The 25,129-nt window shown below is 31.5% G+C and overlaps 1 protein-coding gene across 1 annotated transcript; it reads right to left on the bottom strand.

Moving 5' to 3' along the window:
* Window positions 1–14,649: 14,649 nt before the first annotated feature.
* Window positions 14,650–22,667, bottom strand: LOC108905707 (protein spaetzle-like). The gene is made up of 4 exons (XM_018708690.1): window positions 22,468–22,667; window positions 18,924–19,191; window positions 17,293–17,632; window positions 14,650–15,035 (listed from the first exon to the last, which is right to left on the bottom strand). The coding sequence occupies exons 1-4, from the start codon at window positions 22,507–22,509 to the stop codon at window positions 14,870–14,872; spliced, it is 816 nt and encodes a 271-aa protein (XP_018564206.1). The 5' UTR covers window positions 22,510–22,667; the 3' UTR covers window positions 14,650–14,869.
* Window positions 22,668–25,129: the final 2,462 nt, after the last annotated feature.

Here is a 25,129-nt window from a genome sequence, read left to right on the forward strand (position 1 = left end):
CGCCTGCTGTTGCAAACTCGTAACAGAAACTTTCTATCTGCACTCATATAGTCAATTGCAATCTGTTGCCGTGGATAGGGCTCCCCACTTTGGGTATTGTTATAGTTGAGTTCATCCACCTTGTTGCGCTTCTGTTTTCGATCTAATTGGTTTTTTATTGGGTCACGATGACAGATCGTTTTTTGAATATGTGTCGGGCGAGACTAGACTGACTATGCTTACAGGTGGATAGCATTCTGTGTTGTGCAAAGTTAATCTCAGTTTTATCTAGATTGAATAACTGAGAGGGTGCCAAAATGTTCTCTAAGTACCGTTAAAAGATAATTATATAGTCATGTCAGCCCCTTACAGCTAAAGTAAAAAAACACGAATAGAATTTCTTCTTAAAACAATTTCTAAGGGCTCTACACGGAGAATCTGCTATTATATTTCCACTAGCATCCATGTATTTGATTAAAATACGATTGTATGTAAAATTTACTGGTAAAATGTAGGTGTATGATTATTCATAAATGATGAGAAGCATGTAAATTCAATAATTCAATATTTACTGAAAATGGCAAGATATTAACGTTATTATATTTAATAAAGGGTGATTATTAAAATCATTAAAATATTAAAATCAGATTCATTTTTTTTTCTGTCCATGATCAAACCAAAGTATTGGAATAGAAATAATCCATAAGATTCACTTAATACAGCAGGATAATAAAATTTATGTTAATAAGTTGGTAATAGTTTAATTATATGGATCTAAAATATTTTTATGAAAGAGGTACAGTATTAGGAAACTGGTGATATAGTTCTGTCCAAAGATACTCGATTCAAATTGTTAGAATTCTTGAAGAGAACACTCGACTAAACGAATAAGGTAAAAATACGTTTCATCTGAAATAAGGAAGGGATCCTCTTCCGCGTGCTTTCCATTTAGGCTTTGATGTGACAGATCGTAACTTCCTGGTAACTACTGATCCTCTATTGAAGTTGTTAGAAATAATGTCGTACCTCTAGAAATACAATTATGCTGATAGGAAAGAAAGATGGTATTCTCCAAAGAATTCTTAAAAGCGTAATGTTTAGCAGGTGATTTTTACTTTGTTTTAAAAGTAAAAAGCTTTTTCAAATTAATTCTTAAAATGTTCTCTTATACCAACATATAGTTGTAATAAAGATATACAGGCTGGTTGGAAAAGTTGGTACAAAATTGCTAAAACTGATGGTAGTTAAAGACCCTTATGGTATGATTATTACCTACAACTTTCATTCCGTTATCATAATCAGAAAGAAAGTTATTTCAAAAAATATCCAAATGATAAAATCCCTTTGGAGAGGTACTCAGTAACGGTGCTTCGGAGGACCAGTGTTTATAGGAACTTTTTTTACTATTTTTGTCTCCACTTTCACCCCCTTAAATTTTGTACCAACTTTTCCAAACACCCTGTATAACTTAAGTAATAGACAAGCTAGCAATTAATAATTGTTATTAATGAAAGAAACACACCGGACACCGGACATATGGAGACCACTAAATAATATTCTTTATTCTTTTACAAATCGTCATCAAGTATTTAACCATGATAGACGAACTAACCTGCATTTTAACTATTGGATTTTGTGTCCTTTTTAAATGACGTTAATAGAGGTCTGAATATTAATTAATTTAAAAATGAAACCATCTGAAATAGCAATTGTAATAATGCAGAAATTCGTCAGATCTCATTCATGATGACTAATTGCTTAATGACAATTGTCCAACGTGATCCAAGACCAACAGGAAATTCATTTCAAAGTTTGCATTTTTGAAATATATGATTTTTATTTCACATAACTATTAATTACAGCTTGTGTCGAACAATAACTTTTGAATTTTTTTAAAACTTTTAAAACAAATAAACTTTAGGTACGCTCATTCGTCATTTCGTGTTTTTAAATAAGTATTTTTTTAAAGCGACATAAATTTAAATCAAGTATAATAATTGCCACATATTTAAAAAAAAGCTCTGTGCAAATATTGTCCTTTTGATCGTCATAAGGAAGTAAATTTGCCCATCTTCTCCTTTCTAACGACCCGCGAAAGAGCCACTTTGTTATGGAAATTTATTTTAGTATAATGGGTAATAAGTTCTTCAATAGCGCTATTAGAATGGAAATATGTTAGTTATGCTTTGGGTACTAAATGATATTTATAACCTGCTATTAGGTGCTTATTTCAGCTAAGAAAAAATACAGTAATAAAGCAGTAAAATATGCATCTATTAAAGACGTTGCTGTCTGGTTGGTATGTAGACTGAGAGGAATTTTATGTGTTGTTTTCTTTACATTTTATAATTTAATATTTTATTTTTTTATATTTTACTATTACATATTCTCTTCAGAAAAAATGTGTCGTTAGTTCACAATGAATAAAAAAACTGATAGTTTAACATTATAAAAAAAATAATTCTGGAATATGTCAAGTGTCTTTATTTAATGCAATAATTCTGAGAATCAAAGGAACCTCTAGGGATACGTGTACCCCCAGTTGAATACCACTGGTATAACTAATATACAGGGTATCCTATAATTAGTGTGCTGTACTTTAGCAGTAGATTAGTAGATTAGTAGTAGATTAGTAGATTAGCAGTAGAGTAGTAGATAAAAAATAAGATTATTTGTCCTATAAACAAAGGTCGAAAAATGCTTCCTAAGGGAACTACGCCCCCTCCCCCTAAAAGGGGCCTTAGGAGATGATATTTTTCAAAATATTTCCAAAACTAGTTAACGTATCATTATGAATTTTGGTACGTTGAGCACCACTGGCTAAAATTTTTAAACAGTTTTCGTGTAGTTCGTTTGAACATTCATTGAGTGTCCAACATACCAAAATTCATATTGATACGTTAACTGGTTTTGGAAATATTTTGAAAAATATGATCTCCTAAGGCCCCTTTTAGGGGGGCGTAGCTCCCTCAGGAAACATTTTTCTACCCTTATTTGTAGGAAAAAATAATCTTATTTTTGATCGTAGAATCTACTGCTAAAGTATTGCACACTAATTATGGGATACCCTGTATAGCATAAAAATAACCTTATTTCTTTTTTCCGAAACCGTAAATCTTAATTCTATTGCCACTACATCAAAGGAAGTCCATACTGCTAAAATAAGAAATTTGATTACATCATTAAAACTAAACCTTGAAGAAAACATTGTTTTTTTATATATTTCTACATATTTACGCGCTGTTTGTAAAGTTTCTAAATTTCGTTGTGCTGAGTAAACCTGACAAGGATCTGACTCTAGTTCTAAACAGTTGAATCATCTATGAATTGGACGAATATTTTCTAGAAGAAATTGTCTCTATTTTTTCATTACAGATGCAATATAACGATGAGAAAGTTACGGGTAAAATACATTGCTATTTCCGAAAAAAAGTGTTTCAATGTCGCAGAAGCGCCAAAGAATGTACAAAGTAATATCTTGCGAAAGATAGTTCCATCAGTTTCTGTATCAATAAATTAAATATATCAAAGACACCATTATTAACAGTGAGCAGCATGGTATTTTATGCAAATAATTGTTACGACACTATCTAAAATAAAGTACAGTTACATTTTGCATTGAAATGGTTCCTATTTATACCACACAAACAACTTTAATTTTTGTTTCGAATTAAAATCTCGCATTGTGTATGTAATTAGTTAATGATTTAATGTTATTAAGATATTCTAAGAGTAATAAAAATTGTTAAAAAATATTAATGACTGAGAAATAAGACTCACCAAGTCAAACCACTACATCTTTGTAAATTTTAGAGCAAAAATTAAATAAATCTAATTTGTTGGTCAAAAATTAAAATAAAACATGAATAAAAACCAATATGTATGCAAGTATTTCAATCCCAGTATTATTTCCCAGTGGTTTTGTAAAAATTAATTACCTGTTAATTTATCAAAAGCTGCGGATTTAAATAACTAATTCAGATATTAACTAAATACTCGTATTTCAACGGATTATACAGCCAATTTAACTAGTAACATAACTGAATTAATTAGCCGTTTGTCACGAGATTCTTGTATTTCCGCGCTTGCCTAGTTAGATGCATATGGATATTTTTGTTTTTGTACAAAGTGAAATCGTACTTAAAATTTTAATTCATGAAATATATTAAGTTACATTTCGAGAAAACGAGGAATGGAAAAATCCTTCTGTATATTTTAAGATGCTGAGTTGTATGAAGAACTAATTTAATATTCAACTTGATTCTTTCTAAAAATGGGAATAGGTTACTTTCTAAAAATGGGAATAGGATACTTTCTGTTTAGAATAATACTCTTTAATTATGCTGAGAAAATGACAAAAATTGGATATTTCAAAATAATTGTTTACCGATAAACTTACTTTAAACTCGGGAATTTCTCACATAAATTTAGGATATCTATTTCAGTACTAGATTTATCAATGTTAAAAGTGATATGCAGTTTAAATTGAAAATATGGGGCATGGCAAGCAAAATTTTAAAGCTTTCTACTTAAAATATCTCTATAGAATTGGAGGAATCAATAATAATAAATCAATAAATAAACATGTTTTTTGGGTCACCGTGTATACAGCTGTGTTCCCTAAATTCGTATACAGGGCGGGCTATATTAGCTATAAAAATTTAACCAAAACTTCTCGCTGAAAGAAATAACTGGTCAAACAATTTTTTTTCCAAAATGCTTATTTACAAAGATACAGGGTGTTGAGTTTCAAAACAAAATAGTATGTTCTCAATATTTCCAAGACGGCAGAATACTAAAACTTTAGTAAAAAAAATAGTTTAGATTTACAAAAATAATTAACTGAATAATACCTGTCTACTAAAATGAACAATATTGCATTAAATTATTGGAAAATACATCAAAATTTAAAAACATGGCAGAAAATAAAGAATATTAGAAATAAGGAAATATGGCAAATGTTCGAAGTGCTCATCCTCAGAAGAAATTCAGGCATGATACTGTCGTATTACCAATTTAATTTACAGCCACTATAATTCGCTCATGTAACTATTATCTACTCTTAATTGCTTGACGATAGATCCTTTGCTGTAAAAATGTCCATAAAAATAAATCTAGCGGATTTAAATCTGGACTTCTTGGAGGACATCTCACAGGACCAAATCGACCAATCCTTGCAGAAACTGACAGTTACATTTACTACACCAAATAGCAAAACAATTTGTTAAAATATTAAGAAAATGTTAATTTTGTACGAACTTCAACATGCTGTTTCTTATTAAGGAGAAACAAAGGTTTATTTATCCAATTTTTTTTGCAAGAAGTTTCGTTTAATTTCTTGCACCTAATTTAGACTCACCGTGTATACGGCTTTAGGTAACACATTTGTCCTTTTACACTTAAATAACGGCTTTGTATGGGTAACCTGCGACCTAGGTCAACTTTCACTTGCCGGAAAAGCGACTCTACGCAACCAGAACATGCTTAGCATACGCCGAATTTCGTCAGACGCCACGCTTGAATTATCGGTTTTAGATAATCCTTCTGCGTGCATGACTAATTAAACACATAAACCATTATTATGTTAATTATTTTTTCAAAGCTATTAACAAATTTGGCGCAGCTCTCCCGTCGGGCGCACAAAATTTTTCTAGAAACCGGTGTTAATTTATTACAACAAGAAGAAATTGATTATGCTAATGTAACCGATAATTTATCCAATTTACGCGATGTCTTTATATCACGTTAATCAGTACGTTTTTAAGATAAGAATAAAACGTTAAATGAAAATTCACCCATGTTTCTAATACCTACATATCGAAATCTCTCAAGAGGAGCCCCCATGGCACATGAAATTTCAACGATGTTTCCAAATTTTCTAGTCATGTGCCGAGAACGCAACACGCAGGTCAAAGATGCCGCCACACATCACATTCTAGGCTAATAGTCCAAGCATTCTGTCACGGATTAATGTTAAATTTGCAGAAATTATTACCTGGACAAAAAAAATATGACCGTATAGAAAATTAAATATTAAATTGAGTTTCTTGTTCTTTAAACTGGATCCAATATGGCGAACATGGTTAAAAAAAATCGCAGTTGAAAAAAAAACGGTTTTTCTAAAATAACTAAAAAAATATAGCACGGATTGAAAAATTTTAAATGAGAAAGTTGTAGGTTTTAAAAAGATCTATCGACTGATTTTTTGAAAGTATCGATTGCTTTGTTACTTTTCGAGATATATCGAAAAAACCGTTAAAAATCTTCTCTTTTCTCTTCTTCTATAACTCGTTTACATTTACGTGCCCATATTTGCTATTTACTGCAAGCATAGCCCGCGGCAAGCCAAAAAAGTACATTTTTGAAAAATTTAAAAATATTAATTATTTTTCGAGATATATCGATTTTTTGAAAAAAAGGCGCTCTCGAAAATTGGCTAGATCTTCTCAGCGGATAGCCCTACAGTAACGATTTTCGGTTTATTTTCTTCGTAAAGAGTTATATTATCATGCTGTTAAAAAATGTTGACGATTTTATTAATTTTAAGGATCAAAAAATGACTTTGAATAAGTTGCACTTTTTTGGGTATGTTTTTTTCAAATTACTATTTCAATTTTTATTTTATGAAAATGACTTTTAAAGAAAGAAAACTAAACATTTACGGGTCTATTTTGCTTCTAAGGCGAAAATGCTATAATATTCGTGTTTAGCTACCCCAGATTAAGTACAAAAAAATAATAAAAATTGAAATAGTTATTTGAAAAAAACATACCCAAAAAAAGTGCAACTTTTTCAGTCATTTTTTGATCCTTAAAATTAATAAAATCGTCAACATTTTTTAACAGCATGATAATATAACTCTTTACGAAGAAAATAAACCGAAAATCGTTACTGTAGGGCTATCCGCTGAGAAGATCTAGCCAATTTTCGAGAGCGCCTTTTTTTCAAAAAATCGATATATCTCGAAAAATAATTAATATTTTTAAATTTTTCAAAAATGTACTTTTTTGGCTTGCCGCGGGCTATGCTTGCAGTAAATAGCAAATATGGGCACGTAAATGTAAACGAGTTATAGAAGAAGAGAAAAGAGAAGATTTTTAACGGTTTTTTCGATATATCTCGAAAAGTAACAAAGCAATCGATACTTTCAAAAAATCAGTCGATAGATCTTTTTAAAACCTACAACTTTCTCATTTAAAATTTTTCAATCCGTGCTATATTTTTTTAGTTATTTTAGAAAAACCGTTTTTTTCAACTTTGCGATTTTTTTTAACCATGTTCGCCATATTGGATCGAGTTTAAAGAACAAGAAACTCAATTTAAAATTTAATTTTCTATACGGTCATATTTTCTTTGTCCAGGTAATAATTTCTGTAAGCATTTCTCTATAATGCTTGGACTATAACTTTCGAAAATTCTCCCGCTACAACGACGATGGCTGAAAAGATACATACTGAATTTTCGAAATCGAGAGAGATGCAGTAACCAAATTTAAACAGGATATAGCTAATATAAAGCGAATTATTACTTTAATGTAAAAAATGTTGTCACCGCCGTTCTTGATGGTGAAAATTCGAAATATTTGGAATTATTCAATTTTCGTGGGTGAAAACATACATAGGTATTGTTGTATTTTCGAAACCGAGAGAGTTGCACTAACCAAATATGGACAGAGCATAGCTAATAAAATTCGAAAGATCGTTTTAATGTTGAAAATGTTGCCACCGCCGTTCTTGGTGGTGAAAATTGGAAATATTTGGAATTATTCCATTTTCGTGGCTGAAAACATACATAGGTATCATATTTTCAAAAGCGAGAGAGTTGCTCTGACAAAATTTGGACAGGACATAGCTAATAGAATGAGAAACGTGGCCTTACTATTAAAAATATTGTAACCGCCGCACTATAGTTCATTTGGACTTGTAGAAAAAATATTTAAGAAAATAGCGTTTTAAAGCTTAACTGGAACAGATTAAGGGAAAAATAATCAAATTTCACCAGCACCCCATTTACACCCTCAAAATTGAGCCCCAAAATTATAATTTTGGAAAAAAACACATTTTTTGCTCTCTCGTTTGAAAAAAATGTTGTTTTCAAATGATACAAACCATATTTTTATAGTTATGAGGTGAGGAATAAGAATCCATTGTTTAAATTGAGCTAAAAAAGTGTAGAACCCTTAATTTCCGCTCTTATGCATCGATTTGCTTAAAATTTAGACAGTAGGTGGGGAATAGCTCAAGAAACAAAATACACCTTATGCTGATATATATTTTTACCCTGGGGGTGGTTTCTACCCCTTTGTAGGGGTTGAAAATAAATTTTGTCAAAATAATCCCAGGGATCGATAGGGCAATTCAATTGAAAATTTGAGTTTTTAATCGCAAATAACTCAAAAAGTATTGGTTTATCAATAATATTGCACGAAATATTTTTTGCTTGAAATTAGTTGCTCTATCGATTGATTCCCTGGATTATTTTTACAAAATTTATTTTCAACCCATACAAAGGGGTAGAAACCACCCCCAGGGTAAAAATATATATCTGCATAGGGTGTATTTTGTTTTTTGAGCTATTCTCCGCCTACTGTCCAAATTTCAAGCAAATCGATGCATAAGAGCGGAAATCAGAGCTAAAATCATCATAAACTGAAATATTCGTAAATTTAAGGGTTTTACATTTTGTTAACTCAATTTAAACAATGGATTCTTATTCGTCATCTCAAAAACTGTAAAAAAAATTTTTGTATCATTTGAAAAATTTGTTTTCAAATGAGAGCAAAAAAATGAGATTTTTTTTCCAAAATTATAATTTTAGGGCTCAATTTTGAGGGTGTAAATGGGGTGCTGATGAAATGTGATTACTTTACCCTTAATCTGTTCAACTTAAGCTTTAAAACGCTATTTTTTTATCTTATTTCTATGAGGCACTACTTAAATTTGTCCATACCTAAGTCCAAATGAATTATAGTGCGCCGTTCTTTGTGGTGAAAATTGGAAATATATGGAATTATTCAGTTTTCGTGGCTGAAAACATGCATAGGTATTGAATTTTCGAAACTGAGAGATGCACTAACCAAATTTGAACGGCACATAGCTAATAACGAGCGTTCAAATAAAAACGTGGTCAAGTTGGTTCTGAAAATTTGGACGTAGGGCGTAGCGTATAGCAAATGAACTTGAGCGTCATCTGTCAAAGCGCTATATCGCCGCTATCAAATTGAATATGTTCGTTTTAAAAAGCGTTTAAAATGGTGTTTTCTCAAGAACAAAAAGTGTTTATCATAGAGTCCTACTTTAGAAATGGACGCAAGATTGATGGAATATGGAAGTATTCTATTGAGGAATGTTTCATAGAATTTCAAAATCAATTTCCCGGCGTTGTTGAGTACAAAATTTTTCAAAGTGCAGTTCAGCGTTGTGTTAATGTTTTTCGTGAAACGGGCAGTGTAACAAGAAAAGAAGGAAGCGGCCGACCTAAAAAGCGGACTGAAGAATTAAAAGAAAATGTCCAACAAATAATGGAAAATGCGCCAAGAACTTCTGTACGTGTTTTATCACAAATGGTGGGAGTATCAGTCGGTACCTGCCACACAGTGTTAAAAAAAGATTTGCGTTTGTTCACCTATCGTTTAACTTGTCAGCAAGAACTTCATGAAGTTGATTTTCCGCGACGGGCTGTATTTTGTGAATGGTTTTTAAACAACTACGGTGAACTTCATAATATCACCTTTTTTTCTGATGAAGTCTGGTTTCATTTAAGTGGTTACGTAAACTCACAGAATATGAGAATGTGGTCTTCTGAAAAACCAGATAACTTTTTTGTCGAGGGCCCTCTACACGCTCAAAAAATTGGAGTTTGGTTTGCTTTCAATCGAAGGAGGATTTATGGACTTATTATTTTTAATGGTACTCTTACTGCGCAAAGGTATATAGAAGAAATTATCGCTCCTTTTGTTAACCAGCTGGAAGAAAACGAAATTACAAACTTTTATTTTCAACAAGATGGCGCAAGGGCACATACGGCAGGCGAGACGATGAATATGTTGAGGGAAGTTTTCCAAAATCAACTAATAAGTCTCAATGCTGAACATGAATTTCCACCGAGGTCATGTGATATTACGCCGTGTGATTTCTTTTTGTGGCCTTACCTTAAAAACACTATTTTTGAACTGCCTATTCCTGATTTAAACCATCTGCAGGCTCGACTTATAGACAAGACTCGTGAAATTAACAATACCCCGAGCATCTTAGAAAATGTCTTTAATTCTTTGAGGAACAGGTGTGAAAAGTGCTTGGAACAAGGAGGGGGACACTTTCAACAGCTGCTTTAATTTATTGTTATAACAAGGAGGGGGACACTTTCCGCAGCTCATTTAATTGTTTGTTATTGTTATCACGATTATTCTTTAAAATAAAGTTATATAGTCATTAACGTTATTGAAACTGACAGCTGATGCTATACAGCTCGTTGAGAAATGAGGTTAAGTTGGTCGCTATAAGCTACTCCCTACGTCCAATGTGTCAGAGCCAACTTCGACCACGTTTTTATTTGAACGCTCGTTACAATGCGGAACATCGCCTAACTTTTAAAAATGTTCTCACCACCATTCTTGATGGTGAAAATTCGAAATATTTGAAATTATTCAATTTTCGTGTCTGAAAACATATACAGTGTGATTCATTAATAATGGGAAAATCGAAAGCTGAAGATACTACACGTGAAATGGTGACGAAACATGCCTTAACCGAAAGTTGATAGTTTCGGAAATACAGAGTGTTTAAAATTTTAAATCGTTTTTTTTGCGATTATTCTGAAAATATGTAGGTTAGGAACTTGAAAATTTGTGAAACTATATTTTTTTAAGCGACGAATGAGACGCGTGTTGCAATTTCAGCGTTGCTCATAGAGGGCGCCACTTACGACCAATTTTACCGAAAATTTAGTTAATAACTTTTTACCCTGTATGTCTAATATGAAATAATTTTTCCATTAATTATGTATTCTTGATTGATTTCGGTATCTCGATCCGTTTTCGAGAAAAATCGATTTAACGAACACTATTTTTTGATAATAAGAAATATTAAAAGTGAAACAAGCAAAGTGTTTCTTCATGTTATTACAACAATTAACAGTAAAACAAATGAAATACCTACGTAATAATGATTTAAAATAATTGTTCGAAGAATCCACCGTTCAGAGATGCAGTAAACAAATTTGGACAGGACAGCTAATATATTGCAAAACATCGCCTTACTGTTAGAACTGTTGTCACCGTCGTATCACTGTTTAAGCAACCAACTAGAGATAGTAACACTGTTCATTGATCGTGACTTTGTAGGATCGTACCATCCAGAATAATAATAAACCAGGTCGCTATAATATTTCTGAAGAACTGTATTCGGAATATCTTTCAACTTCCACCGAAAAAATTAAGCAAAAAGAGTACAGGCGAGCAAAGTTTGAAAGAAGAAAGCCAGATTCTAAAGTAACAAATAAACGGTTTCATTCTTATATAATCCCGTAGAAGAGGGATATTCGCTGTTGCAATTATCGTTACATATTTCTTCTAAATGCGCGAAAGTGTAGAAAATGTTAATTTCTGAGCATGATACTAGGAAGTGTAGGAAACTAAAGGCCTCCGAGGCCCTATTGGACCTTTATACTCCACAAAAATTCAAGAGTGTTATTACATAAACTATTCACCAAATGACCAAGCTGTGGAAGATCATAACGTAAGCCAAAAGAATACCTCCTCTCTTCATGTTCTCTTGGAGACATACAATGGCATGTACTTCACTTGGTTGTGTTGCTTTCCAGCTTGGGAAACTTTCAGAGGCAGAGGATTGGAGAAAAATTACATAATTTGGTAGGCACGTATTAGTTGAGAAACCGATAACTTTCAGATTTCGGTTTTGTCATTTTCCTTTTCCATTTGGAAAGCTTCCGATGAAAAGGTGAACAATCAGTCGAGTATTTAAAGAGTTATATACTCTATACGCTTATATACTAGAGATGTGTGAAATCATATGGTAATGATATAAGTATTGTAACATCTGTGATATATAAAAATGTATGCGTTATGTCATAACATTCTCAAATACAATAGGCGTAAGAACCAGTCCATTCACTGCACATTAGTTGACCCATGTGTCTTCCAAATTTAAAATGGAAATTAAGCCGATACCGATAATACATACCGTAAAACGACTGCTAATGAACTGGGATTCGTTGCCAAACACTTAATAGTGTACTGACACAGTTACACAAACATTGTTGTCTATAAGAAATTCTAGAAAGTTTCGGTTAATATTATGGAAAACGCAAATCAAGTAAAAATCACATTTGCTGTAATATTGTATATTTCTCAGAAACGAAAATATACAAAATGGCAGCAAAAAACAATTGGGAGATTATACCTGAAATCAATAATTTGGATCATACTTTTTTAACATACTGGTTTTATATTCCGAAAAATGCATTCCATGTTTTCAATAAACAAAATAAGTTGCTAAAGTTTCATGTTAAACGAATAAAAACTATTTTTATCAAAATATAGAAATAACATACTTTTCTAAATATCTATCATTCCTAGCAAATGAATTGTAGAATGACCAATAAGAAAACTACAAAAAAAATATATTTGTCAATGTTGTGAATGCTGAAAGAACTAGATTTTTAAAACAATGCTTAGTTTAAATGTATTGTAGATTTACAACTAGTGTCATCTGACGGACAGTAGTTACACAAGGTTTACGTATGAGAACTAGGATAAACTGAGAGTATTCTTTAAATGGTGCAACGGCATGACATATTTAGTAGTAAGAACCTATTCATAAATGACGCTGTCCATAATGAGTGTAAATGGGCAAGGCGTTAATTCTTAAAAAAAATATAAACATATTTAACTGATTTAATTTTCTTTAATTTCAATTATGGTTGGCAAAGAAAACAACTAACTAAAAAATAAAAAACATACACATACAGGAACGAACAAATGAATTTATATTTTCTAACTTACAATATCATTCAAATCCAATAAAAACTTTAGTTAAATAATAGAAACAAGACAATGTCTACAATTGGCTTTTATAGAGTTAATGTACATTATTACAAAAAGTAAAGGAGCCTACATAAAAAATTTCAAACAAAATTTGCAAGCAAAGCAAAGATAGTAAATAATAAAATGACGAATAAATAAATACATCTTTATTCATTTTCCCGTTGTAGTTTTTAATTCCCACCATTTCCACCTTCCAATTTTTAAAGTAGTGTACGCTCTCTTACGTTCGCACATCTCACCAGCCAGATGAATTTAGTTGCAGTGTAATTAATTTATACTTTTATAAAGAGAAGCTACGGTTGACATATCATTTAATACAATATAGATGGATTTGGATATTTTTGAATCACAGATTTGAATAATTTCGAAACTTATTTTGTGTGACGGCATCTATGTGACATATACAAGACTAACAATTATATGGTGTATATATATTCATATATAAGGACAGTAGCTATTAAATAAAGATTTCCTGAGTTACACGATTTTCAAAACGTTTGGTTAATAAATTTTCTGTTAGATGCCGCTAGGAGTTATTTTTTAGATAAATTACATTAACAAAAATAGCCCATAATAAATAATTATTTTTAGGAAAAATTTAAATTCGACAAATTAAACAACTTGGGCTATAGCTTCATACTGTAATATATCTTAGTTTTCGTTAAACCACAGATTTACACAGTTCAAAGAGGGTAACAAAAAGATATATACCGGGTGTTCCTCGTATCTCGGCAAAGGAAAGAGATATTTTTATTCTGAAAAAAAAAGATGATAGAGCTCATCGAAGGCTTCTTCAAAGAGTGCAACTTGATTTTTTCAGAGCAAATTGGATATGGCACTGAGGTTTATCCGATACTTTGTTCAATTCTAAAGAATTTTTGTCAAATGACTATTTTTCAAAAAGTTAATAGTTTCAGAGATATCGGGTTCTTCAGTCGGTGAGGCCCAAACTCAAGCGTATTTTAGAATTTCGAACATTTGGTTAATAAATGGAACAAGTCACAATCCAAGTCAATTTAATAGTTTTTTTTTAAAGAAATAGTGAAATAAAAATATGTATTTCTGTGAAATATGGCAAAAGTTTTTTAAATACCGTATTCTTTTTGTATAATAATTCATAATTATTTGTACGCTTGTCCTAAAATACGAGTAAATCCTGAATGTATAACGAAACTTACTCACAGTAGGTTTTGATTACAATGAAACCAAAAATTTTGTTCAGTCAATCAGAAATACAAGTTGATAAAACAGCTAATTGTTGTTTAAGTGAAAACATGGTTCAATATACTAATCAAGAAAAATACGATATGTTTGTCATTTATGGTGAATGTAGAAAACTCCAGAGCTGCAGTAAGATTATATTCTAACCCTAACAGAAGGTGTCCAGATCAGAAAACATTTTTAAAGTTGAAGATAAATCTTATGCAGTATGGAGGTTTTAATGCCAATAAACACAAACGTTTAAATACGGTGACAAATGATCTAGCAACAGCGCAAGTTTTAAAACATGTGGAAAATAATCCTTAACACTTCAATTAGAAATATATCAGAGCCAACTAAACATATCAATTACCTTAAAACATAAAGGTTAAAATGAAACAGCTAGATCGAACAAAAACAATGTATTTATTACTATCATTACTATTAACATTTTATAAACTATCAAAATCGTGCTCTATAAAACTCGCACATCTAAATTGTATTTAATACTCAAGTCACATAATAGTTTTTTTACACATACATCCACACAGCGGAGTTTACTTTAAAGCCAAGTATTTCTACAAGTAGCTGAAGAAATTTAATTCCAATAAGTGTCTAGACACGCTTTTACTTTTTGACCACGCATACACAGCACGAAGGTATCTTGAAATAATCAAAAACGGTGTCATCGGATTCCTTTCCCACGATCATCAATTTCCTCACTGTGTATCTCTGGACGCATTTAGGTGTGAAGTTATTCGGGAAATTTTCCGCAAAGCTGCAAGGTCCTTCTCTGAAACAAAGAACACAGTGATTTCTAATGCTATCTGCAAAATAATAATACCAGCTCTGTTCAGAAAAACTTTTAACTGAATAAGGCGCTAACGAAGATATTTAGTGATGCGGTTGGCAGCATTTCATTGAGCATAACCTCCTCTATAACCATATGTTAGTTGCGATTGTTGAAATGTACTATATTCTGGAACGATGCAAAGTATAATTTTACGTGGAACTTTTGGAACAAGCTTACGGAGATGATGCTCTAGGTCGTACGCAATGATACGAATGGTTTTCACGATTTAAAAGTGGTGGTCAGTCAATTGAAGATGATCCTCGACCAGAAAGGCCTTTGACTTCTTTCAGAAAGTCAAAGATCTGGTGCGTGCTAATCGCCTATTAACTGTCAGAAATATTGCAGAATAGTTTAGCATCTTAATTGGGTCACGCCATGAAATTTTGACCGAAAAATTGAACATGCATCTAGTTGCAGCAAAATTTGGTTCTCGTTTGATGACCGAGCAACAGAAAGAAAATCGCATGGATGATCCAATGACGATGAAACGTTTATTCAAAGGATCATAATGGGAAATGAAAGCTGAGTTTATGGCTACGACATTGAAATGATTCCAATTATTATGAAATGCAAAGGATCTCCACGGCCCAAAAAAGCTCGTCAGTCTTGATTCAATGTCAAAGTGATGCTCACTGTTTTTTTCACTGTGTGCATTTTGAATTCTTGTCTCAAGGTGAAACAGTGAACCGTGTGTACAATCAAAGCATTTTACAAAGGTTATGTCCCCAATGAGAGACCAGAGTTATGGAGAGACAACTCATGGTTCTTGCACCATGACAATGCGCGCCCACACTCAGCTTTGTCAATTCTTCAGTTTTGTGCCTAAAATCAGATTACTTTTCTCTCTCACCTTCCTTACTCACCAGACCTAGCTCCATCTGATTTTTTCTTATTTACGAAACTAAAATCAGAGCTGAAAGGACACCGTTTACTTTGAAGGAAACAATGACCAATTATGTATAAGATTAATAATAAATTTAAAAAAAATAAAGTTCGGTTATTTTCTGAACAGGCCTCGTATACCACTCTCTACTGAAGTAACTGATTAAATTGATTAAAATATCTTTAAATTCGGTTTTCATATTTGGTTTTGCCTTGTGTTAATTCAACAGGCTACGAAAATATAATTATGATAAGTAAATAGTAGTAATCCTTGGAAAACGAAAAACAAAGGAATCGACGATATAATTTCAATTTAGTTGCGAGATGAGCAGGCGAAAAACAAAGAATATGTATTAAGTAATATGGAAATTCACTTTTTAAAAAATCCCAATTTCACATGTCAAATTAATATACAGAACGTTTGTTTGAAGATGAATTTTGTAAGGATTGATGTCAAATTTGACATCCAGAGGTAAAAGGAGTGATATAATTGGCTAGACATTTGCATTTTTACAGATATAGGTTAGGTTAAACATTTTGAAAACCAGTACTGACAAGGGTAAAAGCATTTTTAACGAAATACAAGAAACGTTTTAAACAATACAGAATAGTGTCGACAGCAAAACATTTTAAACTAATTTATTAACAAATTATTACAATTGAGATTGTATAAATAAGTTATTAGCAGAAATTTTATACTAATATAAAAAATATACTACAGTTGTACGTTGCATACGCTTCTAATGTTTTTGTTAATTTCATAACAAAATAAATTTCGGTTTTTATCTATTGACTAATTTATTAATGGCGGTTAATTGCGAGGAAAGTAATTTAAAACTACTTAGAAACAGAAATCAATTGGATTAAACTCTGGGGATTGCGACAGCCACTAAATAGGAATCTCGTCCGGTTCAGAGACATGGAAGTAAAAAAGTTTTTAAGAATTTAAGTTGCTGACCGTAGTTTCAACTAAACTGTGCTCCACCTAATTATTATCTTCAAATCGCTGGATTGGACGACGTCAAACTGCTTCTGTTCAATAGCCACCACGGTATCCAGATTTAAATCCAATGGATTTATTTTTTCTAAAGTATTATTTAAGCTGAAGAAATTAATAATACTGAACATCTTAGAGACATAATACCCATGGTGGGTAAAAATTTTTCCCGTTTTTCGAAGTGCACAAATCCCATAACGTCTTTATTATCAAATTTTATGTTAATTTCTCTAAAATCATAGAGGTTATTAAAAAAACCATTTCCAAAGTACATTTGTTATCAAATGAAAGCAGCTTATGTTAATCTGTTGTACTTACTCTTTGCACGTCTCGAATTCGATGCCCTGTTTATACTGGTCCACGTTGACGATCACCTGCTCCTTATCCTGTATATTTTTGGCGGTCTTTGGGAAGCGAGTGTGAGTCACGGTGGCGCACAGGTTGTCACCTTCTTCTGTTTCAGCAAACCGATTCTCGAACTTAACTGTTGAAAAAAATTTTTTGAGCTCCGAATTGTTGAGAATTCGTTGGATTTTTTCCACGGGATAGTCGTCTACTTCATCGCACAGCCCGTAGAAACAGGATCTTGACTTTATTTGATTCATAGCGATTGACAGATTGTCAAAGTCTGGTGGATAAATCATTCCGTTTGCGAATTCTGGAAAGTAAAATACGCAGGTAAGTTTGGAAAATAAAATAGGCAGGTAAGTTTAGAAAATAAAATACACAGGTAAGTTTTGGAAAAATTGTAGTTTTTAAACACCGTTAAATAGTCTACACAAGGGGGGGGGGGGTGCTAAAATTACAGCACAATCTTTTACTAGAAAATAAAGAATAGTATCCGAGCCAGATCAATTGGTTCTTTAATTTCTACAAAATCTACACCTCTACACACACAAGAGACCAACACATATATATACACTTAATTAGCTTATGGAAACACTTATTAACTTAAATAAAAAATTATTAAAAAATTTAACAGTTCTCTAAGGCTACAATAGCCAAGATCAATATGCAAATACGATTATAATTACTCACATTGCGTATATTGAGGACTTTTGGGAGTTATATTTGTTCTAGTTCTTTTACAATAAGAGAAATCATTTAATTGGAAACTAGGTCGTAGTGCTCAACTATTACACATACTTAACAAAGCAAGAAAGTCAACGATGCCAAAAATAATTTATGTATAAATGACAATCTGCCAAGTATTCTGATCGATCGAATATTAAATATTTGCTATTGTAATCACATTCATATATGGATAATAATAACTAACAGGATAAGATACGTGTTTTAAGGAACTGACGAGACTTCTGACTATAAAACAGCTATATCCCTTGTTAGCTACCTGAGTATTATGGTCCGAGAAAAATGGTTTACTGTTAAACATGACACCGAGATCTTTCGCCACGCGGCATCATAGTAGAGGCGCCGAATTTAAAGAATATACAAAAAATTAAATGCAATTTTGGAGTGAGTGTAGATTTTGCATGTATTAATATTCAAAACGAGCATGTTAACTGTACCACTCCCTCACAACCTTCAGAAGCTCTTGAAGTCTAACACGATCATCAGTACTTAATATGTCACCATTCAATCTTAAGCCGTCAGTAAAGAAAAGATAACAAGAATTAAAAGATACAAAAAAAAATATATTAAATAATTCTAAAGTTAGAACCCTCAAAATTGTTGTAAGAAACGTCGATGAAAGTACACAACTTTCATAAATGAATGCAAGCCATATGACCACCGAACTTAGGCAACCCACCATTGCACGATTGGTACTGTTAAGTAAAAATCCCTAATACGGAAATTTAATGGCCATATTCAAGTTCTAGCAGTGTTATTTCAAAAGGTATAACAACTATAAGTATAAAATTAAAAAAAAGATATCTTTTGCCCCTCCTGAAAAAACTACATATTGTATCTCATCCCCTTATTCTTACCTTGAGATTTTCTTTTGTTCTTATTTTTGTCGGGATAACCGTTGTTTCCTGATGCATTATAATAAGCGTTCGTATTAGATGACGCTGATTCAATGAACTTCCCAACAGTTGTAGGTTCATGGATATTCGTGTGAGTCTGTCTTGGGCGTAGATTTCCAGAGCGCCCCTCATTTAACTGTCCGTTACTGTGATAATTGACGTTTTGTTGGCCACGAGGTTTTTGACTAGGTTCTTCGTAGTAATCTTCAAATGCCCAAATAGGACATGTCTGAAATTAATAAAAAAAAAAAATAATAATTTGGTAACCAATGGTGGAGATACTGTCCGACACGTTACAGAGAGCCCCCAAATTTCGACACCACTGAGTATTTTGTAAATTGAATAAGTACATGCAATTGTTAATACAGGGTGGTTCATTAATAATGAGACAGGGGTTAATAACAGGTTGCTGACTTCAGAATAGAACGATTAAGCCAAATATGCCTTATCACAATGTCGCTCATTTTCGATCTACAGGTTATGAAAATTTTTTTTTTCGATTTTTTAAATATCTTGAGAATCTTTAAACCGATTGTCCTGAATGTTGGTATGACTATGTTTTCAGAGGTCATAATTACGAAAATGATAATTATTTTGCTATCAGTTCTAGGGGGCGCTACTTGTAGTGTTCTGTCAGAGTAAAGATATATCAAACTTTTTTGTCCTTCAAAAATCTGTACTTCCAATAACAAATTATTAAACTACGTTTAATTCTAAATAAAAAAAGTTTACCTGTTAATAACACAGCCACACAAAAAAATACTATACTTATCATGCGACATAGTTATCCGTAGCATTTTTGCCTCCTGATCACGAATCCGGTGTCAGAATTTCCTAACCTCAAAAAACATGTCAAAAATAGCAAAAATTTAGGAAAAGGTGATAAGAAAAATACAAAATATTTTTTTTTCTATATTCAAATGTTCATTTATATGGTTAAGACCCGCCGAACATAAATCCTCGATCAGAATTGATGGTTCTTTTTCTAACCTCAAAAAAAACGGGTCAATTAAGGCCAGATATCACGAATTTTCGCGCCAAATACTACCATTTTTAATTCCCTTGATAAACATATACCTTCATCAAGGAATGTTTCGTACACGAGAGAGAGAGAGCAAATAAGAATTTCGCTTGATTTTACAAAATTTGGTAACTCCAAAAAAAGCTATTATAATTTTGAACACCACCAATTTTTTAAAAGTTCCTCATGGATTCCGTTGAAGTATCCGTAAAACAACGTGTATGGAACACTTTAGATTGTGTATACTATCGAGGAATTTGTAGCAGCCAATAAATTGTACATTTTGAGATAAATACAAACTAATTGACCTTTCTAAATCCATGTTAATTATGTTTCTTATTATGACTAACGATATAAATCTCTGATGTTTTTGTATATATTGGGAATAGGATAACTTCGTGTTATTAGCTGTCAATGACGTCCAAGATTATAATTGCAACTATAAATTAATAAAATTTACTTCCTTCTAGACAGGAACATGTAATGATTGGAATATTTTTTTTAATTTATATTATTCTACTAATAATCCTTTGAATTTCATCTTAAGAAACAAATGATAAATTTCTTTAAGTAAAATAGAATATTAATAAGGAGCAGGGTTACTATTTAGAACAAAAAAGTATAGTCGTTACGATATAGCAAAAATACTATATTTTTGTTCATAAATAATATACATAAAATTACTATCTTTTATAAATCTCGAAATAGAAAAAACGACATATTTTGGGACGCCATATACAGGGTCATATGTGGAAAGCAACACACAGGGTGTAACTATTTTAATTTTTTCGAAATCAAATTATTGTTTTATTTATTTTTTAAATTAGGTCCTTTAGTCCAACCAAATTACACTTGGAGAAAAAAAATGTTACCTAGACTTTTATAAGTGGAAATTGTAAAAGGGCTTATAATAAACCTAAAAAAAATTAATGCGTGAGGGTTGATTTGGGGGGTTGAAAAGTGAAAAATTGTATCATGGTGAAAGTTGACGTCAAACAAAAAAGTATCTAATACAAAAGTTGTACACCATGCAAAAATCTACAACTTTTGTAGAGGTGACTTTTTAAGATAACCTCAAAATTTCCCAGAAAAATGCGAAAACAGGTTTTTCTGTAATTTTTCGTTTTTATTTCTCATTTCCGCAAAAATAATTTAATTTTGATGAAACTTGGTGAAAGTATACCTTTCTGCGTCTTAAATAACTGCAATTTTTTTAGATAAAAAAATCAATACTTTTTGGTGAAATAAAACATCTGTAATTAAATTAAAAAAAAAATCAGAATTACACTGATTACACCATTCAATTCTACGGAAAATATTTTAAAAAATTATGTCTCATTTCTTGACCCAAAAGTTTATTTAAAATTAGCCCCTTTATCTACGTAATCCATCAAATATCTATTAAACTTTTTTTAACATATATTTATGCGCTAAATTAAAATCTATGAAAAATGAAGCGATATAGTAAAGAACCAAGAAAATTACTACAAAGTAAACATCTTCACTTACTAGTTAAACAAATATAGATATATTAGTTAAATTTAAATATCTACGACAATAATAATATTCAAATTGTGTTTTGTTTATAAAATTGTTCGTTAAATTTATTTTAAGTGTTCTGTTATTTCTGCAGAATAGGTTTTAAAAAAATTTAAATATTCAAAAGACCGTTGTTCCTACATTTGTAACCTCGAACAAGTTCCAGTGTACCACCCGGTATAGAATGTCACAAAAAAACTAAGGTGCGCCCGTAATTTACTCATAAAACGAGTTTTTCATTACAGTTTTGTGTGTGTGTTTTATACAAACATGGAAAATTAATATGGGTGCAAAAAATGATTTACCTTTAGGGTGCAATGAACTGATATTTTGAATAACACTAACCACTCAACCAATAAGAACCGTTTCCGAAATAAATTCGAATTATGTTTTCGCTGTCAATTATGTGTAACGGAAAAGGAACATTAAAATTTGTTTGTGATTTACCTACACGCTGTTTGCGACTTCAGTATTATATTTAAAAAAAAAACGATAAAACTTTATCAAAATACATTAAATATTACATTAATTTGATTAAAAACTAATTATACTGTAGTTTTCTCGGAAGTGCAGTTTATTTTATCCACAATATACATTGTTCGGTGTTTACATTTGTACATTTAGTAAAGTTATAAAACATAAATGTATTTAAATATAAAAATTACATGTTTTAAATTTTGAATGCACAATCATCAATTTTAAACTGAACAAATGATTCATTATGTATTTTATTAACAAACGTAAATAAGCAACAACAAATTATTCATATTTCCAAAATTAAATTGAGGATGGTGTTTTAAATTGAAACAAACAAGTAAACAAAAGTGTGATTTCTAAATTCACGTTGTGCGGTAATAATATTTACAAGTGCATCAAAATTCATAAAACGTTTTTATTCATCCTAATTAAGAGTTTTCTCGTTCTAAATATAACTCGGTATCTTACCGTTGCTGATAAAACCAGAAGTAGAACCAGAAGTCTATACATTTTCTTTGTAAGTTCACCAATACTAACTATGAACTAAACAGTTATTTTATATGGTTAAATATACCCCAGTTGAGGAGACATAATCGCACTTTGTTTGTTTTATTGTCTAGTGTGCTCGCCAAAACCTACTACTGCCACTGGGTAACTACACAGACTAAATAATACTTAACCGAGGTTCAACAAGGACAACGAGTTGAAGTCGGTAATAATAAAAGAGGAGAGGAAATTAGACGCATAATTGTTTATATTTAAATTTATTGCAGATTTACCCAGTTTAATTGAAATAGCGGTAACGTCGTATCCGACGACAATCGGAAGAAAAACCATAGTGTCATATGGGAAACGTAACCCACATATACAATTTTTTGCTAAACTTTCCAGGTTGTTTCGCCTAAAAATCGCTTACGAACTATCGAAATATCACACTTAAAGATTCCGTTTCATTCATGACAGCCACAAACTCATTTATTTAAAGAATGGAATGACGGTACTGACCATACCTATAATTTAATCGGTAGTAGTTCTACAAATATCTTCAATAAAAAATCACATGTACAGGGTGGTTGATTTTCGATAGTTTTATAGGGTACAGCCAAAACGGTGATAGATACAAAAAATCTGATATCGATGTCCCGTCCTCTTTTTTGAGTTTACTTCGCTGGTACCAAAAGATCTTGGCTAACTTGATTAGTTTTAGATATACAGGGTTTTTTTGAAAAATGGCCCATTTATATTAACCTCTCTATCTCCGTTGTCGTTCAATTTAGAAGAAAAATGTGTGGACATTATTTGTTCTATTTCCTATTAGGAAGCCAGTGGCGTACTCAGATATTTTACAAATCACACAGTTTTTCCGATATTACATAAACATAGGTTTTTTTAAATAGAACACCCTGTATTTGGCCATCCCGTTGAATAGCATTTTTTTACCTTTTCAGCCATATGTAATAATAGATACTTTTTATTTGCCTAAATGAAGAAAAATGTAAAAAATATATAGATATTTTTTCAGTTGGCCATGAGATTTATTTAGTATTGGTCTCTTCGTTTTCCATTATTATTTTTATATTAAACCTAACTTAGACTAAAAAATTACAAGAAAAAATAAATTGGATTATCCATTAATCTTTACTTAATAGGTTTAATTACAGGTACACTTATAACTATTAAACATAAACTAAACAAAAATAACAACTATAAAATGGAGAAACAACAATAAAACAAAAACGACATAACAAAGTGACAGCAAGTGCTCGAATTGTCGGCCATTTTCGTTGATACATAACTGACAACGTTTGACAATGGAGTGGGTCGCATTGTAAATGTGGATATTTGACACCCGCTGAATATAGTTTTCAAAGTGTTCCCTTAGCTCATCGACATTATTAGCTCTATACATATAAATTTACGTACGTACCGATCCAATTGTCCCCGAAATTATGATTTAATAATTCTCTATTTGGGAATTATGTGAAGGCGCACCATCATGCTGAAAGAACATGTGATATCGTTGAGCTAGTAGCATATCGTCCAGCAGTTCACTAATATTTTCTTGTAAAATTCTCACATATCTCTGAGTGTTAAGGTTTTCATCGTACATTCGTATGCTAACACTCTATTGTGGAAGAGATCTACCCATACATGAAAACCAAACCGCCCTTGTTGAATTTTGGCCACAGTTTGGTGAGGATTCACATCTGACCAATAACGTGCATTATGCCGGTTGAATATACCTTCGCTGCTTATAAAAGCCTCGTCGATACAAATAACATTTAAAAAAAAAAAATTGGGGTCTACATGATTTTGCTGCAAAAACCATTGGCAGAAAATGACGCGTCTCTCTTCATCTCCTGGATGCAAATGGTGGACTTTTCTTATAGTATATGGTCGAAACTTGTGGTTTTTTAAAATTCTCAATGCTTTGAATTTACTAATTCCTATCGTCCTTTGAATTTCTCTGCTGGATACATTGGGATTTGCGACAACAAAAGCTAAAGTATTGATTTCATCATTTTCTCTATTCTGTAGATATATTATAAGATTTAACTCTCGGTTTTTGAAAAGAACCAAACTCACACAAGTTATCATAGAGTCGGCTAAAAATTCTCTTTTCTGGCTGATGACGCTCTGGGTATCTATCCAAATATAAGTTTAAAAGCTGTGTCACTATTTTTTTCACTTTCAGTGTAACACTCCAACATTTGAACTTTGTGAAGATTTTCGTACACCATTTTTATACCTTTCAAAATTAAAACCAAGTAATAGACGTTTAACAAGCTTTTAATCAGTCAAAAATAAACTAACTGTCAATATTAAACAACAAAAGACCAATAAATAAATAACATGGCCAACTGAAAAAATATCTATACATTTTTGCATTTTTCTTCATTTAGGCAAATAAAAAGTATCTATTATTATATATGGCTGAAAAGGTAAAAATAAATGCTATTCAACAGGGTGGCCAAATACAGGGTGTTCTATTTAAAAAAACCCATGTTTATGTAATATCGGAAAAACTGTGCGATTTGGAAAAAATCTGAGTACGCCATTGGCTTCCTCATAAAAAATAGAACAAATAATGTCCTGACTTTTTTCTTCTAAACTGAATGACAACGGAGAT

Source organism: Anoplophora glabripennis, unplaced genomic scaffold (genome assembly GCF_000390285.2).
Source record: "Anoplophora glabripennis isolate ALB-LARVAE unplaced genomic scaffold, Agla_2.0 scaffold31, whole genome shotgun sequence".
In the NCBI taxonomy this organism is placed as follows: Eukaryota; Metazoa; Arthropoda; class Insecta; order Coleoptera; family Cerambycidae; genus Anoplophora; species Anoplophora glabripennis.

Excerpts from the sequence above, each read along its gene's own strand:
- LOC108905707 (XM_018708690.1), bottom strand. The coding sequence starts at position 22,509 with ATGTATAGACTTCTGGTTCTACTTCTGGTTTTATCAGCAACG. Across the intron at positions 19,192-22,467 it reads TTCTGGTTTTATCAGCAACG|ACATGTCCTATTTGGGCATT; the intron begins GTAAGATACCGA and ends TATTAATTTCAG. Across the intron at positions 17,633-18,923 it reads GAACAAAAGAAAATCTCAAG|AATTCGCAAACGGAATGATT; the intron begins GTAAGAATAAGG and ends TTTACTTTCCAG.